Source organism: Nematolebias whitei, chromosome 20 (assembly GCF_014905685.2).
Source record: "Nematolebias whitei isolate Nwh7 chromosome 20, NemWhi1, whole genome shotgun sequence".
NCBI classification, from domain to species: Eukaryota; Metazoa; Chordata; class Actinopteri; order Cyprinodontiformes; family Rivulidae; genus Nematolebias; species Nematolebias whitei.
The window spans coordinates 11,115,983-11,139,122 of record NC_056517.1 but is presented as its reverse complement, the minus strand read 5'-3'; the positions used below and the strand labels follow the sequence as shown (position 1 = coordinate 11,139,122).

At 42.1% G+C, this 23,140-nt stretch overlaps 1 protein-coding gene across 1 annotated transcript in view; it reads left to right on the top strand.

The window, feature by feature from the left end:
- adarb2 (adenosine deaminase RNA specific B2 (inactive)) overlaps positions 1 to 14,294 on the top strand; it is a 150,143-nt gene extending 135,849 nt beyond the window's left edge. The window contains 3 exon segments of the mRNA XM_037694423.1: positions 7,464 to 7,651; positions 13,663 to 13,676; positions 14,098 to 14,294. Coding sequence (XP_037550351.1) covers positions 7,464 to 7,651; positions 13,663 to 13,676; positions 14,098 to 14,254 — 359 coding nt within the window. The 3' untranslated portion in view covers positions 14,255 to 14,294.
- Positions 14,295 to 23,140: the final 8,846 nt, after the last annotated feature.

Sequence of the window (23,140 nt, the reverse complement as noted above, 5' to 3'; positions counted from 1 at the left end):
TTTTACACAGTTTTTTTTTTTAAACAGACATTTTTAAACTTTTTCTCCATTTGTCCTTCACTTTTCTCACATCTCTTCATAGTGCGAAGTGAACACACTCAAACGTCCGTTGACGCTCGTCGTGGCTAAGCTCTGAACTCTTTCTTTAATACATTATTTATTCCATCATGGCTCAAATTATTGTTTATAATTTGAGGAAATTTGTCACGACCTAAATGTTTAAGTTCTAAAAAACTGGGGGGGGGGGGGGGTGTTTTCAAACTTTAGTATATAAAGATCATAGCCTGAGGTTTTAAAATAAAGTCGGTAGATATTTCTGAAAACTTTCACATCTTAGATTATTACAAAACCAGGTCTGAACTTACTGTTGAAGTTTATAAAAGAGCAGTAACATGTTGAATCTTTACAGCAGCTTCAATGGACATTTTTTAAAATGGCTCCACATTTTTTAATTGTCAGATTAACTAAGAAATTGTTGAACCTGCAGTCTGTAATCCACCATTCAGACTACAATATAGGTGTTGGTGAGCAGGGCCGGCCCAAGCCTCCATGGGGCCCTAAGCGTAATTGGGTTTGGGGCCCTCTATTTCTGCTAATAATGTGGATTATTGCAATCAACAGTCAGATGATCAGATCATTCACCAGTGTGCAGTGTATTTTACATCAAAAATTTAATCTGGTTTATTTTAGTTCCAAAGAACTGCAACAGTAATTATATAAATAATTTGTAGTGCAAGATCAACAACAAACAACAGATAAAATAACTTAGATGCAAAAAAATTACAATAATTAAATTGTGCAAAAACAGTCAAAATTAAATAAAATATACAAATAAAATCAAGGAAATATTTAATAATGCAAATAAACAATTGCTTGAAACCACATAAAATTGTTTAAAAAAGAAATTTAAAGTTGAATAATTAGTTCTTAAAACTATGTACATGTATGCAACAATTTGCAAAAGCTGAACTTAAAATATTAAATAGAATCATATAGAAATCATTACTAAAAAAAAAATTCAATTCCGCTTCGGGGGCCCCTACTGGCCCTGGGGCCCTAAGCAGCCGCTTTGCTTATGCCTTGGGCCGGCCCTGTTGGTGAGCTTTTGTTGTACTCACTGGGGCGGCTGTGGCTGAGTGGTTAGAGCAGTTGTACTCCAGTGGGAGAGTTGGGGGTTCAGTTCCGCCAGCAGTCACATGTTGGTGTCCCTGGGCAAGACACTGAACCCCTCATAGTCTCTGATGTGTGTCCCATCGTGTATGAATGTGATAAAGCATTGATTAGTCTTTGTATGGATCTAGTAGAGTGCTGTATGAATGGGTAAATGAGGACATAGATTGTGTTGTAAAGAGCTTTGAGTATCTTGATCAGATAGAAAGGTGTTATACAAGTGCAGTCCATTTACCATTTACCTCTTGTTGATTTATAATATTACACCTGTTCGTCTGTCTCTCCTTCCTGTCCTCTCAAACCAGCCGGTCAAAGCAGATGGCCACTTGTCCTGAGCCTGGTTCTGCTGGAGGTTTCTTCCTTTTAAAAGGGAGTTTTTCCTTTCCACTGTTGCCACTGTGCTTGCTCAGGATGGGAGACTGCAACAAAGCCAAGATTCAACTTGTCTGCTGGATCCCTTAGATAGAGAACTTTACTAATTGGCTTTTATGTTTGTGAATGTTCCTGTAAAGTGCCCTGAGACAACTTTGTTGTGATTTGGAGCTATATAAATAAACTGAATTGAACCTCACCATTCAAATGCAGCATGAACTATGGGGTAGAATCAAAAAGTTACATGTATGTTTAGGAATAAACCCTGCAGCCAGATGCTCTAATTCCACCTCCTTTGAGTCTGCTGAGCACTTCCCAGAGGAGACATTGATCAAGTTCTCAATGAAGGAAAAATCAAATTGGCTATTACAGAAACACAGGAGTCAAGCCCATCGAACGGATGAAATGAGCCATGAATGGAGCGAGAGCAAGGGGAAAGGGACAGGATGGATAGGAGACTCTTTTGTTCAAAGAGAGGAGAGATGGGTAATAAGAGACTTGGAGGATTGTTACTGTGGCAGGTTATTCATTCCAGCTCCGCAGAGCAACGGAAAAGAAGAGGTGAGAGCGGTGAATGGAAGAGTAAAGATGGGAAAATGAGTGTGGAAACGAGGGGAGATGATCTTCGGCACGCATTGTGGCATTGTAGCTCAGCTTTTTGTATTATAACAAGCTGTCTGTCAGATGATGAGATCAGAGGCATCTGCTGTTCACCAGTCGCTAAAAAAAGGTCCTGCATGACACAATAAATAACTGGGTTGGAAATCAAACTAGAATCCGCACAGCCATTCTTTTGTAAAAATAGTTCATGGTGGAGCATAATGTGGACGGCCAGAGGGTGCTGGGCTTTGAATGTTCACGCCACAAAGAGTTGTGACTGAGAATATTTCGCTCTGACACGTAAAGTCCGTCGTTTCTTTTGGAACAAGACAAAAGGAAACACTGCAGACGTTCGCCTAAGGCAGGAGTGTCAAACTCACTTACAAAAGAGGGCCAAAATTAAAACCTTTTTTCAAACTAAGAGCCAGTTTCAGAAACTACTTTAACTCAAATCAGATACCCAACATCTTTTCTTGGTTGTGACTTCCTCAACAAGTGTTTGATTGGTCTCATTTGACATTCTCCGTTGTGCTTTCAACACCTTAATCAAAGAATACTGATAAAAAGTCAGGTAATAAAAGTATTTCACATTTAACATATCATCTTGGGGCAAGAAAAGATGCCATCGAAGGCCACATTTGGCCCCTGGGCCTTGAGTTTGACACATGTGGCCTAAGGAATGGGGAAAAAATTACCATGTCATACTAAGACAACCATTAAACACTTTCATTAAATCTCAGAATGTAACCATTGGCTGCACCTTTTGGAGCCTTCCTACCCTCACCTATGGCCATGAACTCTGGGTAGTGACAGAAAGAATGAGATTGTGGATACATGTGGTTGAAATTAGTTTCCTCTGTAGGGTAGCTGGACTCTCTCATAGGGTGAGAAGTTCAGTTATCTGGAGAGGCTCAGAGTAGAACCGCAGCTCCTCCACATCAAGAGGAGCCAGCTGAGGTGGTTCGGGCATCTGGTAAGGATGCTTCCTGTGCACCTCCATAGGGAGGTGCTTTGGGCATGTACGACTGGGAGGAGACCCCAGGGAAGACTCAGGACATGCTGGAGAGACTATGTCTCTCAGTTGCTCTGAGAACACCTTGGGGTCCTCCCAGAAGAGCTGTAAGAGGTGGCTGTGGAAAGAGATATCTGAACCTCCCTGCTCAAGCTGCTGCCCCTGAGACCTAACTTCGGAACAAGCAGAAAATGATGGATGGATGGATGGATGGATGGATGGATGGATGGATGGATGGATGGATGGATGGATGGATGGATGGATGGACAGCCCAACAGTGGCTACAACTCAGTGAATTTAACAGATGTTCATGTGATATTTGGCAAGGAGGTAACTGAGAGTCAACTCCAACACGTACTTTGAGTGCCACACATTTTTGTTTGAAATTTTGGACAAAGTATCTCAAGAACAAGTGGACAGATAATAATAAAACTCGGAAAGTTATCCGTGAGTACACATTTACAACTGAATAACATTAAAAGTCAGCTCAGCTCAAGCTGGCTGCCATTAGTCAACAGAAATTTACAGATAAGACCAAAAACCTGACCTGGTAGAAGCTCAGATCCATGCATGACTCATACTCTGAGCCCTAATATACAGACTGCAATATTTCATATTTCATAGTAGCATTCAAAATGTTTACAAGATTATGACCAAAATAGAATTAACTTTCTCAAATATGCATTCCCTAAATGAATGGTAGGCCTTTGATTTTGTTCTTTGTAATTTAAACAGTATATTCACCCTTATGCAGTCAAGACAAATAACCCTGACTTGCATGTTTATTGTAAGTGTTCTGTTTTCTTTTAATTAACCTAAATTAAATGGCAAATATGACTACTAATAAGATGCTTGAAAAATAACACTGAAAATAATGTATTTGCTATGTGCTTTGTTTGCTTTTAGGCTACAGAATTGGGTGTAATTAGAAAAAATAACTGGGATCTTGGTCTTGTAAAAACCCTTTCAAAGACATCTAACTAAGTCAGGTCCTCTGGACAGATTCTGAGACTAGTTCATCCCAAAGATCCAGTCCCCTGGCACAAACAGAGTAATATTGTGTATGCTGTTCAGTATCAGGAGGGTGATCAGTCTTACATCGGGGAAAGTAAACAGCCACTGGCCAAAAGGATGGCCCAGCACAGAAGATCAACATCATCAGGCCAGGACTCTGCGGTCTACACTCATCTGCAGGCCAGTGATCACTCTTTCAGGGATGAAGATGTTCACATCTGGGCGGCTGTGGCTGAGTGGTTAGAGCAGTCGTCCTCCAATGTGTAGATGAACAGATGCTCAGATATATTCATCAATTAACACGGATTCCTCATTTTTCTGGACTGAATAAAACGTGCATTGAATTTAAGGAAATGCAAACGTGAGACGTCATTTATATTTGACCCATCAAAATGAATGCGGTCATTTATTTACAGAATCAAAGTTTAACATCAAACATTTACATTAATTTGGCAAATTATGAAAATAACAACATAAGCAATCAATCAGGAAAAATCATACGGCCATGATTTTTCCGTTGCTTCACCACAGACATTTATGAAACTGTACAATTATGATCTTTTACCCACACGGATGTGGATGAGCATTTTACACAGACATTTCTAAATATCTGGAAGAATATCTACTTGATAGAAAGTTTAAAGATGGGAAAGAAGTTTAGAGGGAGTAAAGATGGTATGGGAGGGGAAGTGTTCACCAGAACCGACACTCTCCGTCAGAACCCAGCTCTCCCCGGTACGCTTGGTAGGAAACTTGACTCGTTACCTTTCTGAAGTTAATCAGCAGATATGGAGCTCCGTTAACGCTACCTGTCCAGCGTCTCCTTAGGATGCTGTGAATCGTCAGAAGTAGTGGCGAGTGAAAATGTTATAATCCCATGGAACTCGGAAGAGCTCTGTTGTCATGTCAGGATCATCCCGTCTCTCACAGAACTGGGCTTCTCCGCACAGATCTCGAGCAGAGGCTTCTACAGAACTTCTAACAGAACTGAGTAGACCAGGAAGTACCGACAATTTAAAGAGCTCTTTTTCCCGGTTCATACGGGAGTCTCCCATTGGCCAGAAACAACCAGACGGGGTGTGTTTTGTGACGTAAGAGGTTAGAAGACAGCAAGAATTGTTATGAAACGATCAGAAATGTTCTCACAGACAGAGAGAGTTTTGTTTTGGCGCGTTTCAGAAACAGGTGCCAAAAACCTCTATATTTACGTCTGAGAGGATTCTAAAAACATGATAGTTCGTTCCAACAACTTGTTTTGCATTTGACTCCAACCTTGGACCAACTTACACTTGCTCATTCAAAGGCAGAAATCAGAAAATGCATAAAAATCTGTAACAGACCTCAACATGAATTCTAACTTTGCATGAGAAAAATCATTACACAGTTAATAAAATTGATTAGTTCACTGCAACATCTAAAATGGTTTGAACTAAGACATTTTGATTATCAACATTTGTAAAACAGTAATGATAATAAAAAAGAGAGTGTTCTTTCACATGAATCTTCAAGAGAGAAAGTCTCAGGATGGGTGAACCTGCATTTCTGGATTCAAATCAATAAAATGACAGTTCCTGTCCCACAAGGTTCTTAAGGTCAATATTTTTGACCTTAGACTTAGTTTTTGACATGGGCCTAGTCCACTACAAATGCAAGAGTCGGGGGTTCGATTCCACTAGCAGTCACATGTTGAAGTGTCTCTGGTCAAAACACTGAACCCCTCATTGCCTCCGATGTGTGTCCCATCGGTGTATGAATGTGATCTAAAGCACTGATTAATCTAGTAAAGTGCTGTATGAATGGGTAAATGAGGGCACAGATAGTGCAATGCGCTTTAAGTATCTTGACTAGATAGAAAGGCACTATATAAGTACAGTCCATTTACCATTTACATCCTTGATAGAGAGGAATGTTGGTTAGAGAGAGGAGAAAAGGAAACCATCTTTGTCAAGAGTCCATTCTTTAAACAGAGGTGGAGGCCTCTGTGTTCAACTGTCCCCTGCTTACAATGCTGCTATTCCTAGTATCAAGGCGGAGGACAATCTACGAGTACCACCGCATGGAGCTAACAACAGCCAGGATCATCAGTTCCACAGCTGTAGAAATAGCACCTTTACCTAGTATGAAGTTTTTCTAAAGGCTTTTTTTCTAAATGGACTCATTATACTCAAATTTAAAATTAGACATTTTCAGTGATTAACTGATCTTAAGAATGGTTTGACCTTTTTCACTCTGCCTGTCTGCAGCCTCCTAGTATCACTGAGCCCTCTGTGAATAGCAAGTGGCCATCAGGACACTAATGATTAGACTAATGTCCTCCTTTTGCATGTGAGCAACTAGTTCTGACTCATCAGCAAACTGGTTGATCCACTATGAGGAGGTGATGTTTATAAGACTGAGTTTGTTGCAGCTCCTCAGTCTGAAGAAGTCTTTTGGATTAAAGACAAAACGTTTCAACAAGAAGAATCCTTCCAGAGGACCTGACTCAAACTTTTTTGATTTTTCTACCTTTCATTCTTTCACATTCAACCTTTATGTATACAGGTTAGTCCCATTGAGCCTCACGGACTCATTTACAAGACAGACCTGATTTTAACAAAGGAAGCTTGGATTATTGGACAATACCGGGATTATTGAGCAGCATCAGGACCTTTCAGAGACGTATTTTTTTCCTGATTTGTTTCCCACCATGCAGTCAGCGTTTCAACCACTTGACAACACCTGAAGACAGTTAATTCTCTACCTGGAGCCGAGTCTCATTTCTTCTTCTACTCTCCCCTTTTTTCACTTCCCTCCACTGATCCCTGCTGGTGGGGTTAATTATTTCCAAAGAACAAGGCAGAGAGTTAGTAACATGGCACCAGTTTGACTGAGGCAACAGTCTATCTTTGTGAATGGAGATAACATTTGCTGTACATACACCTCCAGCTCTGTTAACTGCAGGGACACAAGAGCAGACAAGCTCCCACACAAAGGCACATGGCCTACTTGATTGATAGCCCTCCTTTTTCAAGCGTTTCTCTCTCTCTCTGGGGGTGTATCAAAGCTCCCCGTACACAGTCATGCAGTCATTCCCTCTAGGCTCAGGTTGGGTTATTTGCAGCGCTGCAAAACCTTATGTCTGTCATTAGCCAGGGGGAGAGTGAGGCAAGGGTGGAGGAAGGTTAAACAACAAAGTGGATGTTTGACATCGACCAACAGGTGCTTTACACTTTCTTGTATCAAATGTTATTTCCAAGTAAGAACTGTATGAATCATCTTTGGAAGACTAACTGGATGGATTGTGCTGTCCTCGCAGGCCTGAGCAACGCAGAGTGCCAACAGCAGGGGAAGGCCACGTGCGTTAGCATCAACTGGACGCTGGGCGACTCACAGTTGGAAGTGGTCAACACATCAACAGGGCGCAGGCGAGATTTAGGGACGCCTTCACGCCTCTGCAAACACGCCCTGTTTACCCGCTGGAACAGACTCGACCGCAAGGTGAGGGCTGAGAACGACAAAACTAAAACTCAAACTAAAGGGACAATAACATGCTCTTTCTGTCACACTGTGTTCATAAAAGTTAAGACGAGTTTACATTTTTAATACTGACTATTCTTCCACACCTTAGTTTAGTTTAGTGTTTATTTATCATATGCAGGTCAACACAAGTTCAACAATTCAATTAAATGCTCAGGACGAAAAGAATCAGAATAAGCTTTACTATCAATGCACCAAGATTTTTTTTTTTTTTTCCTCTGGCTCTCGCTCGAGGTGGCTGCTTGTCTTCCCTCTCCCATTTTTCCTTCCTCCTGCTTCGCTCTCTGTGTGTCTGAAGTGCCTGGTACACATCTTCTGAACGTAAATTAAGATTATGGATCTGGTAACCTGGACGTTCAATGCTATCGACAAAATTTTTTCAACAGAGAACCCGGAGAACCCACTTGTCCAGCTGAGACGCACACTGTGGGGTACGTCATGGATCCGTGGGGCGTGTGGCAGTTGATGTACCTCTCCGTCCTGTCGCAGGAAGATGCTGAAGATGTTTACATATTTGGATTTATGATAGCAGAGATTCTGCTTTTTGGCATAGGTGGGGCTCTGTTTTATCAACTATTGAAAAAAAAAGACATCGGCAGCAGTTTCGGCCATGACAAAGCTTCCGAGTCAGTATGAAGGTTTGGTTTGTGCTGTGAGTACTCAAAATCAGCTGATTCACGAGCTAAACCATAAGGTGGAGGCAATTCATGAGAATTGCAGGCCACTTGCGGCTTCTGGGACTTGTCAGCGTGGTAGAAGCGACCTTGAAGGAGGTTCATAACATGGATCAGTGGAATGGATTCCCATAATCAGGCCATTTTGAACGAGAAGGACTCAACACTGATGAAAAAAATCTGTCTACCTGAAGAAAATCAACAATCAAAACGTATCTGAATCTGACTCCCCGTTGGCCTCGGAGACGAGCCGACTATAAAATTTCTCCTGGGTCATGGGTAACCAGGGATAAAAGCTTTATCTATCGCACACACACACACACACACACACGAGAACTTTCTGTGCAAGCTTATCAGAACTGCCAGCTGAAACAACATCATCAGAACTGTGGCCGATCTGAAAAACGCTCATGGACAAATCTCAACGTCTTGATGTCAAATGCATCTCATGTTTTTAAATGTGCTTGCTGGTAGAGGGCTTTTTGATGTCTCAAATCGTGTCCTGATAGACAAGATGTGAAATATCTTTTTTTGTAATACCACTATCTATCCTCATGGTTCTTCCCCTTTTTCCTATCTAAGAATAGTATTCTGAATAAGGATAAGAAAGGCCTCGCTTATAGCAGCAGCTTCGTGCACTCCGTCCATCTTCTGGATGACTGTATGCATATGTTCTCGTTGTATCTTGGTGCAATGATAATAAAGCTTATTCTGATTCTGACACAACGAGAATATGTCTGTATAGTCATCCAAAAGATGGGTGGAGTGCACGTAGCTACTGCTATATAGTGCGGCCTTCTTATCCTTTTATGAATACATTTTTAGATAGCAAAAAGGGGCAAAGCCATGAGGAGAGTATAGTGGCATTACAAAAAAGATCTCTTCACACCTTGTCCTAACAGGACACGATTTAAGACATCAAAAAAACTCTGCCAGTAAGCACATTTATGAACACGTTACATATGCATTTGACGACGAGCGGTCCCTGAAGCACCAACAGATAGTCCATTGTCCTGATAAGATGATGGTCAGCCAGCACAGTTCTGATAAGCCTCCACAGAAGATGGGGTGGGGTGGGGGCTTTGTGATAGGTGAAGCTGTTCCTTAGTTTGCACATTTCCCAGGAGAAATTGATAAGTCGGTCTGTTTCGAGGCCAACCAGGGAGTCAGATTCAGATAATCCACAATTGTTGATTTATTCAGGCAGACTATTTTTTCTTGTCAACCTTGAGTCTTTACTGGTACTTCCAAGGTCCGAAATGGCCAGATTAGGGTGCATTCTACTGGTCCGTGCTTACGAGCCTCTTCAAGGTTGTTTTCATGCTGACAAGTCCCAAAGCCGCAGGTGGCCTGTGATTCAAATCACTTCCATCTTATGGTTTAACTTGTAAATCAGCTGATTTTGAGTCCTCAAAGCACGAACCAAACCTTCCTATAGGCAACAGCCTGACGAGGTCTAAAGCTGTGGCCGTCTTCTTTGTCTGTTGATAAACCAGGATCCAGACTATTCCAAAAACAGGAAACCTGTTATCATAAATCCAATTATATGCAATTTTGGCGTCCTCGATCGACAGCAGAGGTAGACACATCACATTCCACTTTCAGAGATATATTCAGCTGCACGTGTTGTCCAAGCAGATGAGGGTTCTCCAGGACCCTGTCACTTTGTTGAAAAGATTTTGTCATTTGCGTCAAAAGTCCAGTTGGTCAGATCCAAAACAGTTGTTTTCATTTTGGAAGATGTGTAAAAATAGAAGCTGCTTCGATACACAGACAGAGAGCAGAAAAGCAGGAGGAGAACAGGGAGGGGGAAGAGAATGCGTGCACCTCGTTCCAGAGCCAGTGAGGAAAAGAGCCATCCCAACTCACAAAAAAGAAAGAAAGAAAGAAGAAAAAAAAAAAAAGAAACACAAAGCATGTAAAGCAAAGCACCAAAAGTAAAAATGTAGAATACAGTGCTGCTAGTAGGATGTACAAACAAGTACTTTTAGCAACATGGTCCCGTTAGCAGCATGGTCCTATGAGCAGAGTGGTTCTGTTAACTGTAGTTGCTGAGAACCTCACTGCTAACAGTATGGTTCTGTTAGCAACGTGGTCTTGTTAGCAGCATAATGATAATAACAACCCTGGCAACGGATGATGACTGCCCTCCAGAACCAGATCCTGCAGACACAGAACATCCAAAGTTTCCCCACAGAACCAAATCGTTCCATATAGTTTGCTTCGTGCAGGCAGATGGAGGGTCATGGAGACGACTGCCATGACTGGCTGTAGCCTGAGCCCAAGGAGGGAAGGGGGCTGGAAACTGAGCCAAGATGGCAAGGCAGCAACGCACAAAACTCCAAAAGTGCATTGCAGTCATAACTGTAGCGTGGGTGTGCAGTGCAGGTGCAAAAAAGTCTAAACAAAAACAACAAGAACAAAAAAGAGCGAGTCGAAGCGGAGCTCCCATCAGTGCTGCCATACTGCGGCGCACGTCACGTGATCACCCTAAGAACAGGGCCTGGCATTGATGGCTCTCCTCACAGGCAGAGGGTCATTGGGGAAGTGGCTTCCTGTTGTTTTTGCAAGCTTTGTTCAGCTGAGCCCCAGGATGGCTGCTCAGTCCAGCCAGCTGCCCTCCCAGGCCTAACTGCAAGAAGGTGCCACAGTATTTCTGATCTTGCATAGTTGCCTGATCAATGTGGTTCTCCTTCATCATCAAGGCCATTGGTAACAAACCTTCAATCCAAGAGTGGCCAGGCTCAGTTTTGTTATCCTGGTGCACATTTGAGGCTTTGCGCTCCACGTCAGTGCAGCTGAGTTCTTCAGGGGACCAGGTCTTTTGAAGAACTGTTTGGTGAACGAGCCGTATGTTATTAGCAGAGCGGAAAATAGAAAAACCGTGCAAACTGGGATATAATCACCATATAATTTTTTCTGCACAGTAGTCATGTTGTTGATCAATTTAAATGATCTCTATGTTAATTTATATGTTTTCTTCTGTAATTAACCTTGTACTAGGCAAGTAGCACATGTTTTTAAAAATGTATAACAAAAGTATTTATGGCAATTAGTGAAAGAGTGGTCCAATAGATCTGCCATGGGTCTCCTTCTGAGTACAACTGCAGTCAGCAGGATGAAAAATGGATACTATCTTGGATTTTTAGATGGCAAATTTGGTAGAATTGTTCAGTAGACTCTTGGGAATTACCATTTTAAACTTGGTGCTTGGGTCACATGTTGCACTATTCTTGGTTTTAGCTGCTTCACTGTAGGTAGCTTTGGGATGTTTACAGCTTCATTGTAGAAAGAAGACAACCAGTGACTTCTAAGATAAAGTGTGACAGACATCACTTGGGTTAAGAAAGTATGAGATATGAATGAATGTTGGACTGAAATGTGTTCTGTACAACCTGGACACATGAAAAAAAATCTTCACTCGTCACATATGTGTATATGAGTCCACTTTAATATTATTTATATTTGAAGACTCGTTTTTTAGGCACATGCATTTGGGAGGAGACCCCGGGGTGGACCCAGAAATCACTGGAGGATTATGTATCGTCTCTGGTCTAGTAAAGTGTGTCCCTGAGAAGAGGGTGCCTTGGTCTCTTCCTGAACTTGTAATGTCCACATCCTGAATTTGGATTGGCATTGAAAACGATGGACTCACCTTTCGCATGTCATGACATAACAAACTGTCTGAGCAAAGGATTCTTTGCCATTTAAAAGTTACTCTTATTTTATAGTTTTATTTGCTGTAAGGTATCATTAAAATGAGGTTAAGCCATAAGCATCGCAACCATTATATGTGAAGGGTACCGTACTTGCCACCGTACACGTCACATTGCCGTACAAGTTACATCAGTCCAAAAATGTCTAATAAAGTGGAAAAAAACACAAATAAGTCACTTTGCCGTATAAGTCGCATCTATTATGCATCACTGCTGACATGTCGCATTTGTTACGTGTCACAGCTGATGCGTCGCGTTTGTTATGCGTCACTGTTGACAACCCAGAAACATGGGCCGGTGTTGTGCCAAAAATTGATTGCCTGACAAATGGCGGCCGCGGGAGCGTGCACGGGAGAACTTTAACAAGGATTTAATAAGATTAGCACTTAAAAACAATCATTTGTTTGCTCGACATTATAGTAAAGGTGTGTCTCAGTTGAACTTTTCCTTAATAAATGCACTTTAATGGTCAAATCAGCTGCATTTCACCTGGGCGGTGCGGTGAAATGCAGCTGATTTGACATTGACTCCAGGAGTTCCAGAGCGAGACGAAGGTGGTTTAATATGGAAGCCAAGTGTCTCATTAATAGCCACTCTTACATATTAATGAGACACTTGGCTTGCCATACAACTCGAGCACCCTCTAACGCCTGAAAATGGTAGTGTTCAATATTTTCCATGTCAGAATGAATGAAATCGTCAGACCTCAGCCAAAAATTGTGTTATAAATATGGGGGGGGGGGGGGGGTGTGTAAACAAGTTGATCCGCTGTATAAGTCGCAACCCATGCTGATTTATGCAAAAAAAGTGTGACTTATACAGAGAATAGTATGGTACATGTCCCCCTCACTTTTAAAATATCCTCATTTGGACTGCACCCACATTTACCATGTTGGTGGGTGGGTGGGGATGGGGGTGGGGTGGTAGGATGCGTGAGAGAAGTGGAGCGTGCTCTAGTCACACAAGGAGTGCTGTTGGTCAGGCTACTTGTTGTTGCTCTCTAAAGCAGTTATTGAATCAAGTGTTTACTTATGGAGGTAAAACTAGATGTTTAACAACCTTTTAAAATACACCAGAATGCAGGAAATGGCATCTACTGTATTCAAAATTTTGTAGGGGAGAACCCCCAGACCACTCCACCAGTGCATCCCCCCCACACACACATTACAAATGCTTCTGACACCAGTGGGTTAAGCAATAATCTTGTCTCAAGTAACGTTTTACCTAACTCCAATTTGCCGCTGCTGTTGTCTGGAGAGTCTGTTGTCATTACGACTCACATCACTAAAACAGAAACGTTAACTACAGAGACACATTCAGAAACTTTAAAAAAAGGAACAAATATGTGTTTTAAAATCAGTCACAGAGCGCCTTGTGCGGAGGAAATGTGGAGTTTCCTCTCTGCTGTTGATGAATTTGTCGTCTTGGCAACATCTGCCGTCTGAGCGACCTATCAGAAAGCGTCAGCGCGGGTCTTCGCTCGCCGCATTTCCATTTCCATTCTCAAACTTTACGTAACAGACGCCGCCTGCTCCGGCAAATGGCGGCCGTTAAAGCATAATGACTGTGAAAGCATAATTATTTGGAGAGGTGCTCGCCGAGGCGCCCGCCCTGAGTGCTCCCCGCACGCCGCATATGAAGGGCCACGCAAGAGCAGTCGCACTAATCTCCAAAAGAAACTTTTGCTCTCTCCCCGCCGATCTTCACTGTTTCCCCTCACGACGGAACAGAAAAAAATATCACAAAGAAAGTGCAATTGCTTGTGAAATTTAAATGGGGAGATTACACAGCTGTTGAACCCCCCCCCCCCCCCACACACACACACACACACACACTCACACACACACATACACACACGCCATCCAAGAGCCACACAAATGCATTTGTGCCGCCTCATTCGTTTTGTTTTGCTCGCTCCTCTTCATCTTCGCACATCATCCTCACTAAACCCTCTGCCCCGACGCCCCTTTAAGCGTCTGCCTGTCCGTCTTCTGTCTCCCTGTCTCCAGTTGGGGGTGTCCAGCTCGGCAGACCACCAGCTCATGTACTGCGAGGCTAAAATGGCGGCACGTCCCTACCAGTCGGCGAAGCAGCAGTGGTTCCGGTCGCTGCAGGAAGTGGGCCTCGGCACGTGGGTGAAGAAACCTTCAGAGCAGGAGCAGTTCCTGCCGCCGGTCTGAGCTGCACCAGGAGTGTGTGTGTGAGCGTGTGTGTGCGCGTGTGTGTGCGTGTGTGTGTGTGTGTGTGCGTGCGTGCGTATAACCTTTATTTTTTTAGGCTAAGATTTTACAAGTTCATACCTGGACGTGCACCATCTAAACTCAGACTCCACGTGTGTTTAAACCAGCGAGTGGAGGTCAGCGGAGGGAAACTGGACGTTTACGTGACTTTCTTTAACAAACACCCGTCTGAATGCGCCCCCCCCCCTCCTTCCACAAACCCCTTCTTCTGCTGTCTAGGAAAGAGTAACCTTGAGCAGAATGAAAGGCAGCTACTATCTTGTCATCAGCTATTTCTGGGCCCCGAGGCTCCCGCTGAGGAGCTGAGCCACTGGGGGAGGGGGGAGGGGGGGGGCACGGGAAAAAGAGAAGAAAGAAGGAAATCGAGGGTCCACGTTCAATTATCAGCCCTGTCAGGGTGATGGGGACGGAGAGACGGGAAGGACAGCCCGCCTCACCTTCATGGCTTTTATTACTATCTCTGTCCTCCTTCTCTACTCCCCCCATCACTCCATCCCCCCCCCCCCCCCCCCGAGAGGCCATCATGACACCATGGCAGGTAATGCACCTGTACTGAAACGTCGCCTAAATACAAGATGAGGCGTTTCTTTCTCCCACTCTTCTGTATCTTTAGATCTGCACCTTTTGTTTTTTTTATGTGTGAGACCTTGTCCACCGGATCTCCTCGTCCACCAGATCTCCTCATGCTCTGTGGTCCTGACCGCCCCATCGTTACGGTCCGGGCAGGTTTTCTGACTGTTCAGCTGCGGTTGGTCCTGATGTTTAACACTCTTCATCCAGGCCTCTCTCTGTTCGACCTCCTCATGTTCCATGGTGCGTTTGAGTCTTCATCCTGATCACGGCTGTTGTTCTCTCATTTCTTCACTTGAAATAATTCAGTGTCGGCGCTCAGACTGCCGGAGGCTCGGCTGCTGTCAGCAGGAGCATCCAAACAGTGAGGGTGACATCTAGTGGTTTCCTCCATTGCAGCATAAAAAACATTTAAACAGACGAATTAACACAAAAACTGCAGATCTGACTCAGTGGATTTACAAAACTACCCCCCACCCCATGGCAGGATTTTCTGATTAATATTAAGACATCAATATTTCTAATAGTTCTGTACAACTGAACTGGAAACAGTGAATTAAACCTGTTGCATAAGTATGCACACCCCTCTACTAACAGTGTGAAGCAGCGTGTTTAACGACAGCAGAGTTCTTAGATACTCGCCTGTCATCAGTGAACGGGACAAACACCGGTTTGATTCGCAGAGAGAGCTTAAAAAACACGTTCAAAGACATCAGTCAACAGTAGACAGTTAGAAAACACGGGCCTTTAAAAAACTGGACATATCTAAAAATAGATGTTTATCTTTACAAAGAAAAACATTCAGGCTCAAATAAGTTTTAGAAGAAAAAAACATGAAGTCTGTGAAAACTGTGAACACTGTCATCGTCTGACGAAGCCGTAAACTTTTAGGCTACACAAAGAGTTTGGTACAAACTGAACAGTGTCCCCACAGTGGGGCACGGCGGCGGCAGCATCATGCTGTGTGGGTGGTGGGATTAAACTGGACCTGGATGGACACGGGTCGCAGCCAAACTTCCAGGTGTCTGCAGGAACGCTGAGAATAAAAAGGATTTGATCTTTTCAAGGCAGCGACTTTAAGGACGTGTCCAGACAAAAGAAGTGACTTGGCTTCATGAAAGGAAACTTGTTTTGGGATTGAAAGTTCAGACCCATTTTTAATTTTTATTTTTTAACGTGGTTGTGAGCCGCCCAGCAGTCTGACAGATGTTAAACCAATAAATATTAATCAATTAAGGCTCATAGACTCTTACCTAAAAGAGAAAAAACTATTATTATAATTCAAACAAGAAGTACTTCAAACTAAATATAATTTTAAAGGTTATGAAAACAAACTTTTTAGACTTTATATTTTCCCTCCTAAAAGTGGAAACAGTTTGAAACGATTTATTGTGGTTTTATTTCTTTACAATCTTTTGAAGTTTAGGTGAAAGCTTTTTTTATTTCTCACTCTGAGGCTGAATCGCACCCATCTGAATATGATTCATTGAATTATAATTAAAAAGGAATGGCATTTTATTATGTAATCTTTTATAAGTGCTGTAATTTATTTATTTTTTTCCCCTCTCCCTTTATTTTAATTAAACATAGAGACTTAGAAACAACGATTGTAAACCTGAGTCTGAATGGGATACGGCAGATTTCAAAGAAAATATTAATTCTGTGATTTTATTTTCCAAACTGTGTCGTCTCGACCTCAGTAGAAACATGCCAGGTTCATTAATTTATTTGATTTAATTTAGTCTCGGTGGTCAGAGAGTTGCTGGAGTTAAAGCAATCACGAAGAAAAGTCTCACGATGAGTTTTACTTTAAACAGCAGCTGCGTCCTGCTCGGCGATCCGATCGTATCCATTGTCATCCCTCGGAGTTCCCTTACATTTATCGTATCACTCGAGATGAAAAGAAAAAGTATTTAGACCCTTCTTGTACAATAGCTTTGCTTCTCCTGCATATAAACACCTCTTCTGTTGCCATGGAAACCATCATTAAAGATGCTTAAAGTGATATTAGTAGTTGAACAGAACCAAAGTTGATTGTTAAGTGTCTGTGATCACAGAAATACTAACAAGAAAGTGTCCCAACATGAGGAGGACACACTGACCAGAGCTAAATGTTTTTTTTCAATAAGACTTCCTGTTGATCCGAGTCCAGAAAAGGTCCGGGAGCACTGATCCGTCTGTTTATGCAGATTCTTAGTGATCCAGGTTGTGACGTTTCACTTCTCTTCAGTTCAGAAGACAAAAACTTTATCCATAAAACTAAAAGTGTTTTCAACCCACTGAAACAGGACACCGCCCTGCGGGATCCCACGAGCTCAGAGTGTGAAGCAGATGTTTTTGTCATCTTATTCAGACAATATGGCCGCCTGTTTAAACATCCGTCGGTACCAGAACTCCTCTGACCTTTGGGTCACAGCCCTGAGATGGAGCTAATCCCACACAATGTAAAGAAGATGGATTACGAATGGGGGGTCTGTGGAAAACTTATGAATAAATAATATCTTACCTGTTGTAGAGCTTTTTGAACATAGTTTAACTCTCGGAAAACATTATGAGGAAAAATCAGCCACATTTATTTGTGTCCTTATTTTTATTAATTTATAATAAGGACAGTCAATAAACAAGATTTTTTTTTCTGACAAAACCTCAAAATCCTTATTTTTCTATTTTGTCAGAATTTGTTCAAATACTCTCCTAACCTCACAGTACCTTTACTATACTCTTGTGTAGTTAAACTTTAGATTGTTACATTAGCTCACCAGGCGGTGCTCAGCTGTTCCATGTGAGAGCGTCTGTAAAGATCCACAGAGTTCTACTAGAAGCAGAACGTCTGAGGAGTCCCGTTTGTCAACTCGTCCAATAAAATTGTCTTAGTTTGGATGTAAAGAGCAAAAACTCACCTGTAGTGTGCACAAATAACCATTTAGAAGTAAAAAGCTGTTGCACATGCATGCAGGCTGCAGCAGCTGGTTTATCCCAGAGCAGGAAGTCATTAGAGGGTGCAGCGTGTTCCTGCAGCTCTCCATGCATCCAGGTCAGAACAAACAAAAAATGTGTAGAAACTAGTGCTGGGTAGAGTTTTTCTTTAAAGTCAAGTAAATTAAAAAAGAATGTTGACCCACTAAGAGACACGAGTAAGTTTAAATGAAAATAAGGCCTACTAAAGGGGGAAAATGCTTTTTTTAATTGTTTATTATTCCAAAAAATTGCCATAAAATATTTAGTCGATTAAAAAAAATGCTACAATGTGGAGGTTTTTAAAACAAACAGGAGTTAAAATATCTTTAAAAGTCATTTAAATTAGATATTTTTATTTTATGCTCTAAAACATGGAGTAGTTTATTGTGGATAAAAGTATTAAAAATAGTATTTATATGCAGTTAAATAAGATGATCTTAAAACGGATCTAATTTCATAAGATTATTCACTTCTGTTGAGTTAGTTCAAGAGAAATATGAAGGTGTTCCTGCATGAAGTGCTACAGCTAGATGCTGCTGCTATGAAATTCTTCGACTGCCTGTATTTGAGATCTCGTTCTTTCGGTGACTCCTTTAAGGTTGAGATGGTTGGAACGTGCAGCTGCATCTAAAAACTGAACTTTGTGAAAAAAGTTCTACTTTTTTGTCAGTCATTTCAGAAAGTGACACTTGTTTACAGCTTAGACTCATTACACAGAGGGAAACGTTTCAAGCTTTGATTTCTTGTAATTTTGATGAGTATGGCAGTCACAAATAATGAAAAACCAAAACTCAGTGTCTCAGAAACTGAGAATCTTCCACAGCCAGATGTTGGTAACTTTGTCAGTGTGGGCCAGTGCCGAGTCCTGCTGGAAAATTGAACCAGCATCTCCATAAAGCTGGTCAGCAGAAGATGAAGAGCTCTAAAATGTCCTGCTAGATGCTGCATGGACTGAGGACTTCAGAATACTCAGTGGACCTGACCCAAAAGAGGACATGGACACAAACCATCACTGACTGTAGAAACTTCACTCTGGTCTTCAACAACATGATTCTGGACCTCTCCACTCTTCCTCCAGACTCTGGAACCCTCATTTACAAATGACATGAATATTTACTTTCATGTGAAAAAAGGACGTTGGACCACTGAGAGACAGTCCAGTTCTTTGTGTCCTCAGCAGGTAAGACACTTCTGATGTCTCTGGTCCAGGAGTGTCTGGACATTTGTAACTCGTGTCCAGGAGTTCATCAGCTGCTCAGGCTGAGACACCAGGAGTTACAACCTCTTCACTATATTCTCATTCTCTGACACTGAGTTTAGGTTTTTCATTATTTGTCATCTTTGATCATCAAAATGACAAAATAAAGTCTTTAAATGTTTCACTCCATGTGTAATGAATCTATGTAATATACGAGTTTCACTTTCTGAAATGACTGACAAGAATATTCTAACTTTTTGAGGTGCCCCTGTCAATGTGGTGATCATGCAACATACAGTGAGCACAGACAGTAAATCAACTCGCTCCTCGTCCCACTCAGCTGATCCTAAACGAACTTAAACATATCTACACTATCCCTTTAAGGGTCAGATGAGACGTTTATTGTTGTGATCGCTCCGTTTAATACTTCTCCACCAGAACCTCATCAGGGTTAGGATTCTTAGATCTGAAGCTCTCCACGAGGATTCGCTGCATCTTGTTACACGAAACGTTCATTTACTCAGAAGTAATCAAGAGCATAAATGAAATGTTTCAAACTGAAGATGGATCAAATTCAACTCAATTCAGTTTATTTCTATAGTGCCAAGTCACAACAGAGGTCGACTCCGAGTGCTGAACAGAAACATTCACATACATAAAAAGTCAATTGGTCAAAGTTCTGTATCTAAGGAAGCAGCAGACTGTGTTGAATCTTCACTTCGTCTCAGTCTTCCATCCTGAGCAAGCACAAAGGAGACAGTGGAAAGGAAAAACTCCTTTTAACAGGAAGAAACCTCCAGCAGAACCAGGCTCAGGACGAGCAGCCATCTGCTTCGACCGGCTGGTTTGAGAGGACAGGAAGTAGAAACAAACACAGAATGACAGGTCCAGGTGAACTTTCTATAGGAGGAAAGACAAAAACCATGTTACGATAGAAATAATTACAAACACAAACAGGTTGAGCAGAGTAAGTAAAAACAGCAGCAGAGTGGGGAAATGTGGTCAGTTTGTCCTCCAGAAGTTTCAGCCTATAGCAGCATAACTAAGGGATAGCTAAGGAAACCCAAGCTAACCTAACTATAGGATTTATCAAAAAGGAAAGTCTTAAGCCCTGTCTTAAATCTGGACAATGTGTCAATCTCACAGACAGAAACTGGAAGAAACTGAAACTTGGTTCCACAAGAGAGGAGCCTGATAACTGGAAGATCTTCCTCCCATTCTGCTTTTGGAACCACAAGTAAACCTGCAGCCTGAGAGCGAAGTGCTCTGTTAGGAAAATATGGAATAATAAGACCTGTAATATAAGATGGAGCTAGGTTGTTGAGAGCTTTGTAGGTTAGAAGTAAGATTTTGAATTCAATTCTGGATTTGACAGAGAGTCAATGGAGAGAAGCTAAAACTGGAGAGATATGATCTGTCCCAGTAACTCCAGTTAAGACTCTGGCAGCAGCATTTTGGATCAGCTGAAGATGTTTTAAAGGAGTATTTGGACATCCAGATAATAAACCATTGCAATAGTCCAGTCTAGATGTGATTGAAATGAGGTCTTGCATTTTTCCCACACATGGCCCAACAAAACACTTATTAGCTCCTGGTGTCAAAGAGCAAACCCAAACGTTTCTGAGCACAGATCGTCACACCCCCACTGTCTCTTCATCATCACATCCCTGTGTGTATTTTGAGAGATGATAAATATAAGGCATGTTTAAATGGCAATATTGTATCAAAATCTGTAGAATTGTAATTAAAAATGTATAAAAGATGTTGATGAGGATGTGAAAGAAATCTAAAAATGTCCAATTCTGGTGTAAATTGAAGTGTATGAGGAACTGCTGCTAACGTCTGTAAATTGCACTTCAGTAAGACATGAGAAAAGTGAATGTTTGTACTGTACATGTGAATAAAACCTCTACATCTTCTAGTTCATTTTGCCTCTCAACTTATTCATGCATACTGCTCATTAAACTGAATCTATTGCAGCGTAAAAAGAACATAAATGGGAATATTTCCCAGATATCTGACCATTTTCACCCTGTCAGTGTGGTGATGTGCTGGCCCTCGTGAGTATCCCCACAATTATTAAAGGGGCCTCCCCAGCTGAGGTGCCTCCCTGGGGAAATCCAGGGGAAATGGTTATCGCAGTTCAGCTCATGGCAGGTGTCATACAGAAGAGCAACCAAATTAGCCTGGAGGCGAGGAGGGCGGTTGAGGGCTTTGAGGTACGTCATGCAGTCAGCCATGAGCTCCACAACCACAATACTCACCAGGATGGACAGTTTGATCCGACGGCTGGTTGGGGCCAGACTTCTCTAATGGACCAGCTCCACACTATTCTGTGTCAAGGTTTTAATGCTGTTCAGTGAAAAACAAGAGTCTCTGTGTCCCTGTGGGCCGTAAGGTGGTGTTCCCTTTTTCCTTGAAAATGGTTAACAGGTTTGACAGCTCAACTTGTGTCAAATGTCCAGCGCAAAGATTGCACCGTCCTAACGCGCATGTGCAAGGAAGACCAGGTCAAACGTCAATCGGAGATAACAGTCCAGCTTGCTCACTAAAATGAAACTTTAGCATTCTTGCTTCTTAGTTACTTCAATAGAATTATGGCCACAACTGGTAGTGATGACTGAAGATATTCAAGCGTCATCAGCGTATAAAGACATGCCAGTATCAGTGATGTGAACCCTGGTGCTGACATCCCGGACTGGTCTTTTTATCTGCAGTCATGCAGACACTTGGCAACATTACACATCACATCACACTCACAATGTAAAATACCAATAAAACGGATTTACAAATAAGTTTGTATAAAATACAAATGTCAATAAAAAAGCAGGTGTAAAGGACATACAAGGAAAACTATCTGCGGGAGCGGTGCCCAATTTTACACATGCACTTTAGTAACTGTGAAAAGGTCAATTGCATCATTTATTTGTAGTTGGGATGGTCTGACTTGTGTTTGTAAAGGGAGTTTTTCCTTTCCACTGTTGCCTTTGTGCTTGCTCGGGATGAGACTGTGACGAAGTGAAGATTCAACGTGTCTGCTGCTTCCTTAGATAGACAACTTTACTAATTGGCTTTTATGTATGTGAATGTTCCTGTAAAGTGTTCTGAGACAACTTTGTAGTGATTTGGCGCTATATAAATAAACTGAATTTTCATCCGTCCATTATCTTCATCTTGTTAAGGTCTCGGGGGCAGCAGCTTGAGCAGGGAAGCCCAGTCCTCTTTCCACAGCTACCTCTTTGGGGAGGACTCCAAGTCGTTCCCAGGCCAGCCGATAAGACATACCATAGCCTCTCCAGCAGGTCCTGGGTTTTCCCTGAGGTCCCCTCCCAGTCTGACATGTCCAGCGGGTATCCTTACCAGAAACCCGGACCATCTCAACAGGCTAGTCTCGATGTGGAGCAGCACATTGGAACTAGTATTTTTGACTGTGTGTATCTGAGATTGTGGGGTAAGGTTGGAACGTACTGTACAGGTGCATCTCAAACCATGAGAATATTGTGAAAAAGTTTTTGCTTTGTCATTTCAGAAAATGAAACTCTTATTTTACACAGATTCATTACACAGAGTGAAATATTTCAAACATATATTTTGTAATTTTTATGATTATGGCTTACAGAAAACAAACAACCAAAACTCAGTGTCTCATAAACTGAGAATCTTCCACAGCCAGATGTTGGTACCTTTGTCAGTGTGGGCCAGTGCCGAGTCCTGCTGGAAAATTGAACCAGCATCTCCATGAAGCTGGTCAGCAGAAGGAAGCATGAAGTCTCTAAAATGTCCTGATAGATGTTGCGTGAACTGAGGACTTCACAAACCCAGTGGACCCAAACCATCCCTGACTGTGGAAACTTCACTCTGGACTCAACAAAGTCCATGCTCAATAATTCAGGTATACAATCCAACATTTTTCAGTCACGTCATCTGGACAGTTTCTTTTTTTGTGCTGAAACGTTTCGCCTTCGATCCGGAAGGCTTCATCAGTCAAGGAAACACACAACAAAACTGATTCTTCCCCCAACAGCTTACTCCAAAGTGGAACAAACCAGTTTAGCTTGTGGTAAGATGGTCTCTTTGGTACGCCCCCTCCTCCATTGCCG